This window comes from Hippoglossus hippoglossus, chromosome 5 (assembly GCF_009819705.1).
Source record: "Hippoglossus hippoglossus isolate fHipHip1 chromosome 5, fHipHip1.pri, whole genome shotgun sequence".
NCBI classification, from domain to species: Eukaryota; Metazoa; Chordata; class Actinopteri; order Pleuronectiformes; family Pleuronectidae; genus Hippoglossus; species Hippoglossus hippoglossus.
Window position 1 is genome coordinate 3,392,508 of NC_047155.1, and position 17,126 is coordinate 3,409,633.

General features: G+C 42.5%; 1 protein-coding gene across 3 annotated transcripts in view; it reads right to left on the minus strand.

The window, feature by feature from the left end:
• Window positions 1–17,126, minus strand: part of raly (RALY heterogeneous nuclear ribonucleoprotein) — an 88,390-nt gene that overhangs the window by 9,092 nt on the left and 62,172 nt on the right. For all 3 annotated transcript variants that reach the window (XM_034586412.1, XM_034586411.1, XM_034586413.1), the window contains exons 3-5: window positions 14,082–14,154; window positions 12,128–12,175; window positions 6,022–6,185 (exon numbers count right to left, since the gene is read on the minus strand). In XM_034586412.1, coding sequence (XP_034442303.1) covers window positions 6,022–6,185; window positions 12,128–12,175; window positions 14,082–14,154 — 285 coding nt within the window. The remainder of the gene's footprint in view (window positions 1–6,021; window positions 6,186–12,127; window positions 12,176–14,081; window positions 14,155–17,126) is intronic.

The window sequence follows — 17,126 nt, forward strand, 5'->3', positions numbered from 1 at the left end:
TGAAGACTTTTCCACATCACGACATTGAAGATGCAAATATTTTGTGGATGTAATGTGCTTGCAATGTCAATTTTCAAATTCAATCCATGAGATAAATATATATATCGTATATTTCTATCTGTTAACTTCAATGATTTTAACTTGAATTTCATTTATTTATATATTTACCTGATTTACAAGTTTAATTAACTCATTTTATATTGTACTGAAATGTTGTATTTTTATTGTTTGTCCTGCAATAAAAAAAACAATGGAGCATTCACAAGTTTCTGGAGCAAACGACAGAAAAGGGTCAGAGCAGAGAGAGAAAGAGACAGGGGGGGGGCAGAGTGATGAGTACATTAGTAGCAGCAGAAAACAACTGGAGTCATGCAACACATCTGGTGGTTGTTTTTGTTTCACCACAATAAACTCACGATTACTACCATATTTCACCGACTGTGAGCGAGCGAGGGGATGTTGCTCAATGCTCTTCCACCACTCCTCCCTCCCTCCCTCTCTCTCCCATGTTTTTCTTCCCTTCTCTCTCCCCTCTGCCCTGATTTCTCTATCTTGTCCTCTTCCCTTCTCTCTTTCTGTCCTGCACTCTCGCCTCCTCTCTCCTACATCGTCCGCCCCGTGAATCCGTTTGTATTTTCCTGCCGTCTAATTGTTTTCTTTCCCTTCTCTTACTCGCACACTCTGTCTCATCTGCACGTCTCTGCTGTCAATGGAAATGTCTCAACACGCAAACCCAGCTGAGAGAAATCTGTCTTGGTCTTCAGATGCACTAAAACTATCTCCTCCTCACTCTGGTTTTAAAGTCAGATCTTTCAATACTCAACTCCACAACCTTAAAGTGCCAGATCTGCAGAGTTTGACAAGATCCACAGCTACTGATGTGCAAGCGGCTGCAGACAATATCTTTTCTAAAGACCTATGTTTTGCCAAATGGTTTTCTTGAAATAAAACGCAGCCAGCACTGGGAGAAAAGCATCCATAAAGATTTTACCATCTCTGGCAGGATTCGGCCTGAACTCGGTAGACAACATTTTCGCTTTGCATATTCATGCATCAATCAAACAGTTCTCTACTGCAGGGGTTTCATCCCCTGCACCCCCCACCCCCGACTGATCAGCTCCTACAGTTGATCATCTAGAGAAACTCTTTCAAGTGATATTCAAAGCAAGTTTGGTCGCCCACTGCGCGAGAACTCAACCAGCGTGAAAAACACCCTGTGGTGTAAACACTTAATTTACCTGTGAATTATTGTGTTTATTTACCCAGTGAATCCATAACTTACTAAATATAAATCTGTGCACTGCAGGTTTTCCACATGCAGGTAGCCAGGCTGCATGTGCATCAGTGTATGATGATAACTGCACAGTCCACATAGTCTGGATATATGGCACTAACAGGGGATCGGCGCCTGAGAAGATCCAGGTCCTGTCTGAGAGGTTAATGAACATCAGATGTTCCTCTAGCCCGTTGGCCTGGATTTCAAAAGGTTACCTTTCTATCAGAATTTTGCAATATGTTGCATCTAAAGCTGCGTTTTTCTTCCTCCTCAGGATCTAATAAAAGTCAGATGCTATAAAACACTTGTGGTAACACTTGATTCTCTCTGAAGTTAAAAGCTATAATAAGAGGACGAGGAGAAAAACGGCACAAGGGAAGTATTTAACTATTGATGTTTGACAACTTCAAGTACTCTCCTCGAGGTTTTATTGCACCTCCCTGACAGTATCACTGAGTTGTGGTCTGGGGGGAGTCAGTGAAATAAGCCAGTCTCTGCGAGGCCTAACATTTGATCGCCGTAAAGTTTTATAGAAATCCATATAATTTGAAAATATTATCTGAGCAAGTTCTTCTGAGATATGTTGAACTCATCTTGTGTTGGGATCCTCTCACAGTTCGAGAAGATAACTTGTTTTTGTTTTTATCCATGAATATAAAGGTTTGTGTAACTAAAGCCTGAGAACAAAGTTAATATCAAATAATTCTGTTAATAAGCAAATGATTGTTTCTGGATTTATTTGATTGACGCAACTCATCTTCCTCCCACTGCCCAGAAATGCAGCCAAAGTATCCCAGACATGATGAAGACCAGGAGCCAGAACCAAGAAGGAAAACTGTCAGTATGTATTTAGCATTTTAAACGTATAGAGACAAGAGGAGAAAAGAGAAACTTTGCAAATCTCTGAGTCCAATTTGGTCAAATGTACGATGACAACAGATTAGTGAGACACATGATCTAATAATAAACTTAATATCAGAGCACTCGGTGCTCATTTAAACAGCAGGAGCACCGAGTGAAGAACCTGGAGTCTGTCAGTCGACAGGAGCTCGAGATCCCACTGGGGTTCCTCGACACTGAATTCATGGCAGCTCCGGAATTACTGCAGTTTCTCTTCAGCTCAGACTTCTGACCTCTGCATGGTCCCTGCAGATTGAGCAACAAGAGACAAGATGATGCCTCCGTACTCTGAGTTCTTCTTCTCTTTAAATGGAAAACAAGTGAAGTTCCCATCACGTCTGATTCCCACCAGTAAGAATTCTGAAATCCCATCTTAATCCAACACTGGTAGAAGTGAAGAAAGTTCAGCACTGTTTTAACTTCACCTGAAGAAATGTCTCTCTCTCAGTGCCTGGATGGATCCTGTCATGGTCGTCAGTAACGGGAGATGGACTGAACTGATGAAGCACTTCTTCTCGTCTGAACGATCACTTTCCATCACCGGCCTCACTCACCCGTGAACACACACATTCGTCCACCACATCACATCCATCACACTCCACACATCAGCTTTGGGGTTCAGTGTCTGACCCGAGGACACATCGGAGCTGGAGCTCCTCAAGACGTCCGAGCGTTTGGGTTCGGGACATTCTCCAGACTCTAGCTTTCACGTATGAAGAAGAACGCAGCAGGAGATTGTCCGAGTCAGACACGTTTACAACAACAGAGAAGTGACTGGAGTGTTCAGGCCGGAGGCAGCGTCTGGGTAGAGCAGCAGGAGTCAGGACATGACGTATTAATCCTTTCCAAGTTGGCTCCTCTTTCTTATCCTGAGATGTTTGTATTCATTTTTTAAAGCTTTATGTCTGTTGCTTGTAAGAAACCTCGTCAACACGCCCTCTCTGTGAATTCTTCCACACTTGGACATTGCCTGGATGTTTGAATCGGGCTGACCCTGACCCTGGCGTTCTCACACACAGCCCCTCTGGATAATCTCAGCAGCTTTAAAGAATGACCTGACCACCGCGATGTCAGTTTGGATTTTCATTAATTTAATTTGCCTGCCTGATTTGTTAACCTCTGTGCACAGCTGGAATCCTGAATGACAGCAGGAAACCTTGTAATAGAATAATCACCAGACGGATGAGGAGGATGGTTTCACACCAGTCTCATGTTTCAAAGAACAGCCGTGTGCTTTGAAAAGGATCGTTTTGATAAACCTGTAATTTGCTTCAGAATCTCGACACAGTTTCGAAACATCGGTATCGAGCGTCCGATCCCTTCTCTGGTCGCGTACGATCATTTTGAAATTCTAGTACCACACTTCAATATTTCCCATCTGGCAAACACTGAGTATTTGTCCAAGACATTTTCTTCAGGAACATTCAGCATAAAATAAAAAACCTGAGCTGCCAACATCAACAGAGACGAGTGAGCTGCCGATGTAGAACCACTTGAAACAGCGGCTGTCACCACCGGCATGAATGTTCCATCACAGGGTTGATACCGGTTCTGTGGCCACGGGCGAGTGGAACCCATTTCAAAAGGGTCCGGAAGAAAAACTGCTGCTGCCTTCATCTCGATCAGACAGTTCCTTATGTGCAAATACTTTAAATATTGACAAAACTTTTCCATTATGTTACAAACTGTAAATACTGTTATTTCCCTGAAGTGTTCAGTGACCCGCAGCATCTGTTGCACTTGTGTCCGTCCTGAGAGAGGAACCTCTCACACGTGACTCTCTGAGGCTTTCCCCTGTTAAACGGTTTGTTTTGGTAGTTTCACTCTTGTTCGAGGGTTAAGAACAGAGGATGTCGCACCTTGTTAAACTCTATGAGACAAATTGTGATTTGTGAATATGGGCGATACGAATAAAAATTGATTGATTGATTGATCTACATTTGTTACTTTGTTAGTTAGCAGGATTATGCAACCCCCCCCCCGGACAGATTATCATGACACTTGGTGAAAGGAGGCAGTAAGGGAGGAAGAAGGAAGAAGGAAGAAGGAAGAAGGAAGAATTCATAACATTTAGGGCAGATGCAGGAAAATTTTGATTAAATTACATAATGAAAACAGTCATGTTGTTAGTCATGGTTTGGGCACTGATATTTAGTGTGTGTGCAATTTTTAGTGACAACCAGGTGGAAAAAAATCCTCTGTAAACTGGATTTGATGGTTTCAGTGGTTTGGGACAAATTTCATGATGGTGACCGCAGGGTCTGTGGTGGAAGAACTGTCACTGTGAGCACAACCCGCTGCACATCGACAAGATTTGAGGTTTCACAGCAAGAACTGAGAGGAAAAAAAGTTTCAGTCCATTATTATGAACTTTCTAGTGTGAAGAAGAGTGAAGAAGAAGAAGAAGAAACTCTTGTGTGTCTGTTTGACTTTTTCGTTTCAAATCCATCTGTGATGCAGCTTTGATGAGTACACAGAAACACACTCAGATCAGCGACATGAAAACTGCTTTGTGAGCCCGGACGTTCAGGGAAACTCAGCAGAAGCGAAAAGAAAAGAAAACAAAGCTGCTGTTTGGAAAGAAAAGGTCCAGGTCGAAGTCAAATGTGAAAAGAGCTGACGCAGCGTCAGCGTCTCTCCTCAGATCTGCAATCTGAACATGATGCCAGATGAATGTTTAATGAGCAGGATGCAAAAGTAAAGTGACAACAGTCGACCCGCTGCCTGAACCTGCCACTGACATGTAAAACATGAGAGCTGAAGGGAAGATGAAGGGTTTGAGTCAGAGTCAGAGTCAGAGTCAGAGGTTCAAGGGAGGAAAACACGAGAGAGACGAGTCAGAAGATTCATACAGACTCTGAATCACTTTACGTTTAGTAGATTTAAAGTTTTCTAAAACTTTCAATGCAACAACAGATGGATAGATAGATAGATAGATAGATAGAGAGATAGAGAGAGAGAGAGAGAGAGAGAGAGAGAGAGAGAGATAGATAGATAGATAGATAGATAGATAGATAGATAGATAGATAGAGAGATGGATAGAGAGAGAGAGAGATAGATAGATAGAGAGATGGAGAGATGGATAGATGGATAGAGAGATATGTACTTTATTTATCCCAAATTGGGAAATTATTGAAATTATTTACCTTTGCCGATGTTTTAAATTTGTTTGTTTGTTTGTTAGCAGGATTTTGCAAAAACAACCCAATCGAGTTACATTTGGGATAAGTGGACTGATCCAGGAATTGTTTCTACTTTACTTAGTATTATTATTAAAAAGACGTAACTATGTATTATATAAGTATTCCTCCAGTATGATATCGAATGATACTGAAAAAGAAAATCTGATTGTTAAAAATTCATTTTTGACATTATTATTAATATTATTATTATTTGAATGTATTCAAGTTTTTCTTGAAAGCATAGGTGCAGCACAACACAAGCCAACGTGGGCTGAATATCTTATTGAGAATATATTAGATATGTGTTACGCCACGGGGACACCACCTTAAAGCCGAGGTGCCGTTGCCTGGTGCAGTGAAGACGGGGGAAGCGGAGCTGGCCGAGGCTGCACAGCTGTTTGGAAACGGTGGGTAGAAGAAGGGAGGATCTGGACGATCATGAGAGGGAATCAGGCCTGGAGTCAGTCAAGTTCATATTTTACAACACTGGAGACATGTGGACGTTTTGTGGGGAGATTATCGACGGTCCTGGGTACTCGGGGCACGGTGAATACCCGATGGACACAAACGAATGAGTCTGAATACGAGTGGCAGCAGCGCTCCACTGTTGATAAAGAATATCTGAATATTTCTCAGCTGGATGTTTAATAAGCAGATACTCACATCTCTGTTTGTTCCCGTTGCTGGTGGGGAGCACCGAGGCGTTACGCGCCAGCAGTTTGACTGGCAGGGATTTGACCCGTCGCACCAGGGGCACTGCCACCCGCGGGCGTTTGACGGGCACCACCCGGGGAACCGGAGACACCCTGCCACGGAACTCGAACAACCTGCAGAGACAGACAGGAGGGGGGACAGGAAGGAGAGAGAGACAGAAAGGAAAGAGGAGGAGAAATAACGGACGAAGTTAAGAACTAAGTTGAAAATCAAATTAACAGAAAGAATAGAAATTAAATTGCTCTGAAATATGAATTCATATAGAAGTAATGTCATGTAACAGCAAACACATGTTGGAGGGAGCTTGCCGTCATGGTGCCCTGAAGGAAAGACGTGACACAAGCGTTGCCATGGAACAAAATCCAGACGGGGATTATGTTTCCCAACAAGACATGTTTGGTAAAATACATCAGTATTATATCAGCAGAATTGTCATGTAGTAATAAATGCTCTACATGCAAAGTGAGAACATCAGACGATTCCGACTCAGTGACCGAACGAGATGAGGAAAGACAAATGACAAAACTCACCGGTCATTAGAAAACAGAGGAATTTACTTTATATTGTTTTGTTCTGCATAAAACAACAAAAAACACCAAAACTTGAATAAAAAAGTTTTTCTAATGGTTTGTTCATGATTTTATTTAAATTCACAATTATCCAACAATTATTAAGACTTTTTTCTAGATATGTAATAATTAATAAAATATTCATTCATTCTTAAAGACACAAAATTCTTAATAAAATTCAACAAAATAGTATAAATAAATAAATCGTTCTTAATTTAGGTTAAAGCCCGGAGATGCACAGAAAACAACCTGGTCCTGAAAAACCTCCGAGACCAGAGAGCTCATCGTGGACTTCAGAGGAAGAAATCTGTTTTAATCCCACTGCTATCATTATGAAAAAAAGATGTGCAACATGTGTTTGTTTTATACGTTTTATTTATAATTATTCATCTCTATGTGATCTCTTTTTTTGATGGGGTTAAATTAATCGGAAACTCTAAATTGTCCATAGGTGTGAATGTGATCGGATGGATTGTATTTCTGAGCCGTTGCGTTCACGAGATCAAAGTCGTGTTTAGTAACGTCAGTGAACTTGACCTTTGACAACATCAGTGAATCCGTGAGTCCAAAAACATAATTCCCTCTGCCACTGGCTGTTGCTGCCGCGGAGGCATAATGAAACATAGAGTAAAGTTAATAAAAAACCTCTGCTTAAATCAAACCCAAACTCTCAGTGAGAATCTGTGAGAGTTCATGATATTGTGGGAGATCTGTGTGGAAAAGGCTGATTTATTTCCACCACTCTGACATCCAGCTTGTTCTGGCTCCTACGTCGAGCTCGGTGAGATTCACTCGCCTGTCGCCTGAGTTTCAGTAACTTTTTCCTGCCTGATTTTGACATGTAGCCCAAAGAAGATCCTCAGATTTACACTCTCCCTGATTTTATTCTGCTTTGCGCTCGGTCGCGAACGCTGCAGATGGTCATAAAACTCTAAAGAAATAGGTCTGATAATCACCATGGATCATTTGTCCAGATGGCGAGAAGCTTCCCTCTCCTACGTCAACAAACATCTCTACAGGGATAGAAAGAAGTGAAGGTAAATCATATTGTGTAAAGGGACAATTTCATTCTACCGTTTGGACAAAAGTCTTCTGCTGCACAAAGTGAGTAACGGGCTTTAACTCCGAAGATTCACTGTGCACCTCAAACATCAGGAGATCAAGTTGGTCGGATGACGTCAGACCAGGAAGCTTTTGAGCTCTAGAATCTACTCTAACTTGACGTATCCTGTTCAAGAGGCCAACGTGTTCCGTGAGGCCGCTGTGACCTCGGCCTTGAACAGCCACATTTAATCAGTTAATCTGTGAGTCTGAGTGGAGTCTGGTCCCAGATTTGAAAGGATGATCTCGAGTTGTTCCTGAAACAAGACATTCACAAGGCAGAAAACTGTTCAGTGAGGTCACCGTGACCTTGAACTCCAAAGACATTCCGTCTAGATGCTCCTGAGATGTTGAGTCAAAACGTCAAAAGATCATAAATGTGTTTCTTGAAGTCACAGGGATTTTTACCTTCGACCAACAAAGAGTTTATTCACCAAATAAGAAGAAATTCCCTCGAGGTTCTTATCGTCACAATAATTGGACGGACGGACAAATCTGAGAACACGATGTCTCCGGCTACTGGCTATCGACGGTGCGGAGACCAAAACAAATACAGGAACAAACAGATAGAGAGAACATCAGTGTATGTATGTACGTTCACAGTGTAAATATGGGAGAGACGGGGGGTGAGAGGACCAGATCACAGTGACAGGTGTAAATCACCGGCCCAGCTGCTCAACACGTTCAACATCTGTTCAAACAGATGTTTCATCCCCTAAAAGCTAAGTCCGATTTCTCCCACTCCAATATAGGGGCTAATTTGTGGGAGGCGGGGGGGGGAAGAATGCATGTAAAGAGGCTGATGAAGCCACCGGGTTGAATCCTGTCCTGCGTTTCTCTCGCAGGGCGGCCGAGCCGACCCCGAGCGACGGGATGAAGAAGTCAAACATCTGGAAGGGGAGTAGCCCCGCCCACTCTTCTGCATTGGAGAAAGCCAGTTAAGGTAGTTGGGACATCTGATTAGGACCGTGGATGCATCTGTGTGGAGGTATTCCAAACATATGGAACGGCCCGAGGCAAAAGCCGAACATGCTGGAGGGATTATATTCCCATCTGGCCTGGTCCCGACTCAGGATCCCCCACGGGAAGCTGATGGAAGGAGCGATGGGTGTCTGGGCTATTTAATTCAGTCTGCTACCCCACAAGAATAGAATATATATATATATATATATAGTAAAGTATACAAGTAGTTAATGTCTTCTGTGCATGTACAGTACAACAAGGTATCAGGACACGTTTCTCCTTCCTGCAGCACATTGTGCATGACGACTGCACTTCTGTTATTTATTGTTGTGCTTTAAGCTCATAGATTTAGACGAGTGTGTGCGTCCATGTTTATTGCAGCTGGACGTGACCCAGCGTGATGCAACTGATGCAAAACTTAATTAACTTCATTTGACTTCCTCTGCATTTTACTTTAAGTTTACTTGTTGAATGGATTGCAAATGTACAGCATGTATACAGCGCTCTATAGATCGCTGCACGTGTCTGTAACACTGACGGATCCATCAGGATCAAACCACCGACACTCGGGTTGTTGGACGACTTGATCTACAGCCGCTCCAATGATGAAACTCTATTCCTTAACATTTTGATTCTACCAGAGCCTCGTTGTCTTCTCTGGACACGTAGCAGCTATAAGCACCTTATATTGGACGTTTGTTTATCCTGGAAGACGATTCTCTCCTGACGCTTTTAATTTGATTGTTAAATTGACATTTTTTTATACTTGTGGCTATAAATGACCTCGACAACTTTATTGGGGCTCATACAATGACAAACATATCTACACCCGTAGGTTGAAGGTTTGGACAAGTATTACCGTCCATCAGCAGCTTCTCTCTGTGCGATGACTTACATCACAATGCAAATCGAACTGTCTTTGCATTCATCATCATCTTCTCGAGTCTCGACAGGATGCACGGACAGAGTTACACAACTCACACACGCAAAATGAAGTTATCATACATTCTTCTTTCGCTTCTCCTCAGAACGCCACTGGACGCTCGCTGTGAAGGTCACAACATTGTGGAGGTCAAGGATGAACTGGAGGGAAACGGTAAGGAGAGGGGGGGGGGGGCAGTGTGGTTTGGTTTGTGCAACGGCGCAAGAGAGCAAATACCGAGTTAAATTCTCTGGCTGTTCCCTCAAAAGGGGGAAAGTGATGCATTATTCAGGGAATTAAAGAGACACGACTGATCTTCCCTCCCTGGGAGATAGAGGAACCTGGATTACCCCTCCGCTCTGCTGTCTCTTTTCAAAACAGACAGAGTTTGATGCGTCTTGACTGGAGTCAGAAGACGACGTTGAATAACCCCCGGATTGCTATGAGGGCTGTTGGCTGCAGGACTGAACAAAAACCTTCTTCTAAAAATACTGTTCCCGTCCATATTTACTTTCACGTGAGGGCTACACATTAAAAATAAGAACATCGGAAGAAGGATGGAAGACTTTGAATTTGATGGACCATATACTCAATATATACTAAAATGTTGTGTTGTGTGTATCCAGTGATTCTCGTCCCACTGCCTCGTCTCTGTGAGCAAGCATGTGGCATAACAACCCTATTGACTGATCAGAGACCTGTCACTCAAAGAGACACAAGGATTTCCCTGTATTTTCCCTGTAACCCCTCTTTCATAATGTTTACTTCTATTTTCTAAGATCAAATGCAGCAAATAATCAAGATACTTCAACCCTGTTTTCTTCTCTACTGACATTGAAGCTGTTTTCAGACTTGACCTCCAGGTAAAAGACGGAGAACTGGCTCCTGAGTTTATCCAGAGTTTTTCTTTCACACAACCGTCGTCCAGCGGGGAATCCCCTCCGCGTTCACACATCGAGTTCTCCTGACTTTCTCCTGACTTTCTTCTCGGAGGCCCGACAGTGCATGTTTGAACGCAGCTTTATAGTGACTAACCTCTCGAACTGTATTGTTACTACTACTGAAGAACTGTTCCCGTGCCAGGGGATGCTCACGATCGTCATTACTTCCCCTCGGGCTGATCACGTCCTCAGATTGGAGACAGACACTGACGTCGGGGCTCATCAGATGTATCATCCCTGATTCATGTCAGATGGACATCTCCACGTTCTGTTCCGCTCTGTTCACTTTTTAAGAACAAAATAAACCTTCTGGTCCTCTCCCCTCTTTATTTTTCTACATTACTTGACGTAAAGATTTGGTTTCAAAGCCCTCAACTCTCACGAAAATCCGTTTAGACAAAAGACTTGCTGGAAGCACGAGGGATGCCAGGATGACAAATGCAGCAATTTCTTTCTGCCCTCTTTGGTTTAACAGCGATGACTTTGATGATTTTCTTTTTTACTTTCAGCTGCTCCTGTCAGAGCAGTTCTACTTACCACACTGTGGCATGACTGTGGAGGTCACTGCAAATCAACCAAATCGAACCACATGTTCCTCATTATTAGTTTTATCAGATCCCCACGAGCCAAAAACAGATAATCCTGCTATAAAGACTTTTGTTGAAAGTATGCTGAATATGATCTCTTACTGTTTGGCTGCTGTCGGGGTTTGTGGGTAATATATCACCAATCAATCGTTTATGAAGGCAGCTATTGATTAATCAGGACATCTGTCCAGTCTCCAGCAGAGAGGTTCTCTCAGTTTGGCGTTTTACTGAAGCTGTGATTGGTTCCGTCAGTTCATCAATTCTCCTCCAGCCTGACGTCTTTGGAAACTCTGGGATCTCAACTAGGATTTATTCAAATAAATTGCATTCCTGCAGGTGCACAGACACACACCTGCACAGCTACTGTTCCTCCCGGCTTCACCTGACTTCAAAGATAATTCCACAACATCTCCCAAAAGAGCCGAGCATCCATCTTCCTACGTTTGGACTGAACCAGTTCTCTTCTCCAGCATATTACAATATAATATATAAAACAATTGTACTCCTCCAATGGTTTAGTACACAAACAATAAACACCTGCACTAAATTACCTTTTAAATAAATTATTATATCAACAAAACAACATCTACTGATGCGTTTGGTCACCAGCTGGTTCTCTCACACACAAGCGACACCGATCCATGTTTAGTTACTGTCTGAAGATGAACTCTGTATTTTTCCCACAGGTGAAAACTGTCTCGTCTCTATTTCCATGTCTCGTAACAACGATCCCGTGAAGTGCTTTAAACTCTATATTTGTTCCGTAGTTATTCCTCAGCAGAGACGTGTTTAAGTCTAGTGGTTCTCCGAGCAGCACTCAGACCTCGGGCCTCCGAGAGGTTAACTCGATTAACCTTCTGCTGATCGCTGGAAACAGCAGAGCCACGAATCAAAGTGCTCAGATGCTGAATTCATCTCCGCTGACAGGAGGAGAAATGCTGGAGGAACTCCAAGTACCATCCTTCCTCTTACCTGTCGTAGAATTCTTCTCTGTAGTAATCGTAGTCCAACTCGTAGCCGCTGGGGGGAAAAGCACATCAGGAAATATTGACTATACAAACCATACGATGCATTTCATAACACAAGCATCAAATCCACATTTAAAACATCACAGGGGGAAAAAAAGCTTTTTAGAGCTTTGCATGCAGAGCCTATAGAAATAAAAAACAATAACAATGTATAATAATATAACATCAATACTTCTGAACTGTGTGGGAGAGACAAAGAAACCACAACAGCTTCCTCTCACGTCAGGAGACAGAAGGAGATGAATGGAAATCTGAAGTGAAACCTGTATAAACAGAAACTGGGTGAAGTGGGAGATGTTTAACATGTACTGACACATGTCACAGCACAAACGTCCCAGATGCTCAGATCCTCAGATGTTCAGTCCAAACAAGAGAAGAGGTTTCAGAACGCGGAGGAGACACAAACACGTCAGATGTTCTTAAACCCCAGGAAAGGGGAATATACAATAACTGTGTAGAAATAAATGTAAATGAATCACGTTTACTAAATTAATTGGACAAACATATATGAAATGAGGGAATGGGGCGTCACAGGGGTTTGGATTTTGAGTTTGGGTTCATCCGGGGGCCTTTCTGTGTGGAGTTGTCATGTTCTCCCAGTGTTTGCATGGTTTCCTCCAGGTTCTTCCACCTTCCTCCCACAGTTCAACGCTCTGAACTGAACATCTGTGTGAATGTGAGAGTAAGTGGTTGTCCAGACCCCCCCGCCCCCCCCCGATGATTAGGTGCAAGAATGTCTCTGTAACCCATCACACCATCAGATCATCTGGACCTAACATCGGTAATGACAGATCACCTTCCAGTGGCTCCAGCTTCAGTTTCACTATCAGAGGGAACCATCACCCACAGTAACAGCTCTACAGGGACTTCAGGTTCATTTCAGTTCACCTTCGCTGCACTCGTCTCATCGAGCGCAGCGCCCAGAGGCTTCCTGCCCAGCACCAGGTATCAGAAGAGCCGGAAACTTTAGCTTAAAGTTAATTTGAACTGTAAAGTCAGTTAATGTACTTACATCTTTTGAGACTGTGTTATTCAAGGACTGCTTTCAATTTATTAAATTTCCTTTTTTTCAGTTTCAGTAATTCTCCCTTTTGTTATGATTGAGGTACATATTTGGGGATTTTTTTGTTATTTTATTATTATCTTTACATTTAGAGATTGTATTTTGTGTCTTTTAAATATGTCTGCTAAGCAAAAACTGCCAAAGAATCTGATTTCTCACGCTCAAGGTTCTGAGACAATATTCAAACAACTGCAGGACACGAACAGAAAATACATCTTCTACGGTTTATTAAAAAAAGCACCTTAAAGATGGAGTCATGCACTTTGTGTTTGAGGGGGAGAGTCAGAAATACTCTGTCTCTGTTCTACGGTAAAAAAACAACAACAACTAAAAGTTCTGACAGGCTTTGATGCACGAGGACGGAGACGTTTAAAAATAGAAGATGGTGCTTTTGTTCATGACACAGCGACAGGTCTCCACCATCAGCAGGGTGGTGTTAACCCTCAATTAATCTGGTTCAGGTCTCAGTCCCACATGACGCCTGCATTTGTTCTTGCACTCAACATATTTGTTGATATTATAGAACCAGACCTTTAAAATAACCTGTTCAGAAAGTTCATGAAACACCAAGATCTGCACATGACTGAATCTGATGAATCTGATGAAGCTGATGAATCTGATGAATCTGATGAATCTGATTGGATCTGATTGAATCTGATTGAATCTGATGAAGCTGATTGAATCTGATGAAGCTGATTGAATCTGATTGAATCTGATTGAATCTGATTGAATCTGATGAATCTGATTGAATCTGATGAATCTGATGAATCTGATTGGATCTGATGAATCTGGTGAATCTGATGAATCTGATGAATCTGATATCAGAGGCGTGTACCTGTAGAGAGAAGCTGCAGATCTCTTTAGGACTTTAGGTCGAGTTGGCTTCGGTTCTCCTGCCATGTTGACGTCTGAGAAAAAAAGCAGAGGAATCAAACTTTTGTTAAATTTAATAAAAAAAAAAAAAGCTTAAATCTTTAACTCAGTGGGACTCAGAGATATTTATTCCAAAGCCTGTGAGAGAGAGAGAACACATGACAAGATGAGGAGCATGTGTGCCAACAGAGCTGGGTGGTGTGTTATGCAATGGTCTCCACTGGGGGGCGCTGCTGAGCCATTTTACACCATCTACACTGAACGTTAAACAGCAGCTCAGGCTGTTCCCATTGGTTAACGTCACATTAATGTATCCACACATTTAAAAACAAACCGAGTTCGACCCAGAGTGAATTCTATCACAGCGAATAAATGATGAATACATGTTTAAATAAATAAAGAGTTTCTAGTGTGATGACAAAATCAACATTAATGGAAGAGAAATCAAAAGATTAAAGAAGTAAAATAATCTATTTGTTGCTTCCTGCCTTACACACACACACACACACACACACGCACGCACGCACGCACGCACGCACGCACGCACGCACGCACACACACACGCACACACACCACAAAGGAGTAAATATCCTTCATTAGTTACGGACATGTACAAATCAAATGACTGATTGATATAGAGAATATTGAAATGAAAGGATTAATAATTAATCCCAGTCGTTGAGTAGTTGAAGCCAGAACACGGGACATGTAAGTCAATTCATTTTAGGTCAAAATTATCTGTGTAAATTGTGCTCAGATAAAAGTCAGTTAAAATGTGGAGATGATGTTTTGTTTCCATGTTAATCTCCTTGAATCTGTCTGAACTCTTCTTGTTCTCATTTCACCTGTTGTCTTTTCTACTGTAAACGCTGCCATCTGCTGCTGTTTCACTCCTCCTGTGGGTGAACACTACTTTCATCAAGTATTTTGAGTTCTTAATATGTTGCATATACTTATATATATTCTATCGATGTACATGTTTATACAGGAGATTAGAGAGAAAGAGCATTTTAATCCTGTCTATGTCCAGTGCACGTGTCAGAATTGACAACAAACTTGACTTTGACTGAATGAAATCTCCGTCCACTTATTGAATTAACAACAGAAACTACAGACATGTATAAACAATCCCAAACCTCACAGCTGACACACACACGCAGGACGTTGCTAGGCAACAGCAGTTGCGTGAGAGAAAACAATAGATGTTTTTTTTCTTTTCTGCGAGACGTCGTCCACAATCCAAATCTAAATCCAACTTCTTCACAAGCTGTTCATCACACGTGTGAGATTTGGCCAATAGACTGAAATGACTGATTCTAAAAGTACACGACAAACAACAGTAATAGAGTAAATATTAAGTTTCCTTTTGATGTCCTAATATATATATCTTTAGCAGAAAGGTAGAATATGTGTTGAAGTGGTGAATGTGTAGCTTCAGCCGTCATCACAAATCTCTCAGGTCGACTTTCTCAGCTGCGCTTTTCGGGAGTAATTGTTATTTTCTGATTATCTATTTAATGCTTTAATTGCAAATTGTTTGTGTTTCTATTAACGAACTGAAATACATTTTAACTTCGGTTAGATTTTGTTTCCCTGAGGAACATAGCACGCTCACCAACACCTGGCTGGTTGAAACTGTGAAAAACGAATCAGGGAAACTGGTCCTGTCAGAGTTAGTGGTTCGGTGGTTAATTGTCGCTCTGTTCTCACACAGAGAGTAAATCATCCATCCGTTATTAATCATCTAAATCCCTTCTGGTCTTTGAGGTCTTCAGGGGCTGGAGTCAATCCCAGAATGCACTGGGGTGGGGGGGGGGGGGGGGGGGGGGCGCTCTGCGTGGCGTTCCAGTCTCATTACAGAGGAAGCTGCAGTTTTCACTTCACCATAACCTGCAGGACTGTGGGAGGAGACAACCTGCAGGACACGCCCCCCCCGCAGACACCACAGGAGAAAATTTAAACATTTAAACACACACACACACACACACACACACACACACACACACACACACACACACACACACACACACACACTCCTCCAACTGCTCCATATGCCTCAATGACTTTATCTCCTACAGGGTCTTGTTATTCAAGGGGGGAGTCCCTGAACGCAGCGCGCGCACACACACACACACACACACACACACACACACACACACACACACACACACACACACACACACACACACACACACCTAGTCTATCCATAACCATTTCTGTCATTTTGGTTTTTCCCACATGCTCCTGCTGTTCAATTTTCAATTTTCTTTATTGCATTTCTGCCTTTTATCAGCTCTTTCATGTTCAGCAGTTGCTTTCTGACGTTGACTTTTACAGCTGCGGTGAAAATCATCCTCACCATCATCTTACTTTTATGTTCTGAAGTCGTGGTTTACTTGGCAAACAGAGAACTGAGGTGGTGACAAGGGTTCGTCTCACGTTATAAACTCTGTATATACTTTAAACTGGAGCCCACGGTCGGCTGTAATGAGAGGAAGAGAAGTCGAGTCGAGGAGGTAAGTGGTTCAGAATAAGAAGACAGAATTGATATGTTCCCCATGGCAACACACAAGCACGCATGCACATGTGCACGCACACACACACACACACAGAAACACAAAAAGCTGCAGCGGGGCGGAGAGCATCACTTAGTGGTCCCTTAGCTGTCACAGCGACACTACACACACACACACACACACACACACACACACACACACACACACACACACACACACAAAATCACAGTTATGCCAGATAAATTTGTGTGCGTGTGTGTGTTTTGTGAGATCGCACAATTAAACCTTCCACCCAATACACACACATTTTCAGTTATACTCATTCACATATTTTCTTTTATCACACATGCACACACTCTCACACACACACACACACACACACACACACACACACTACACACACACACACACACACACACACACACACACACTGCGCTCAGAGTCTATTAAAGGAACGTGCTCTCCGTCCTGCAGTGACTGAACCAGCTCGC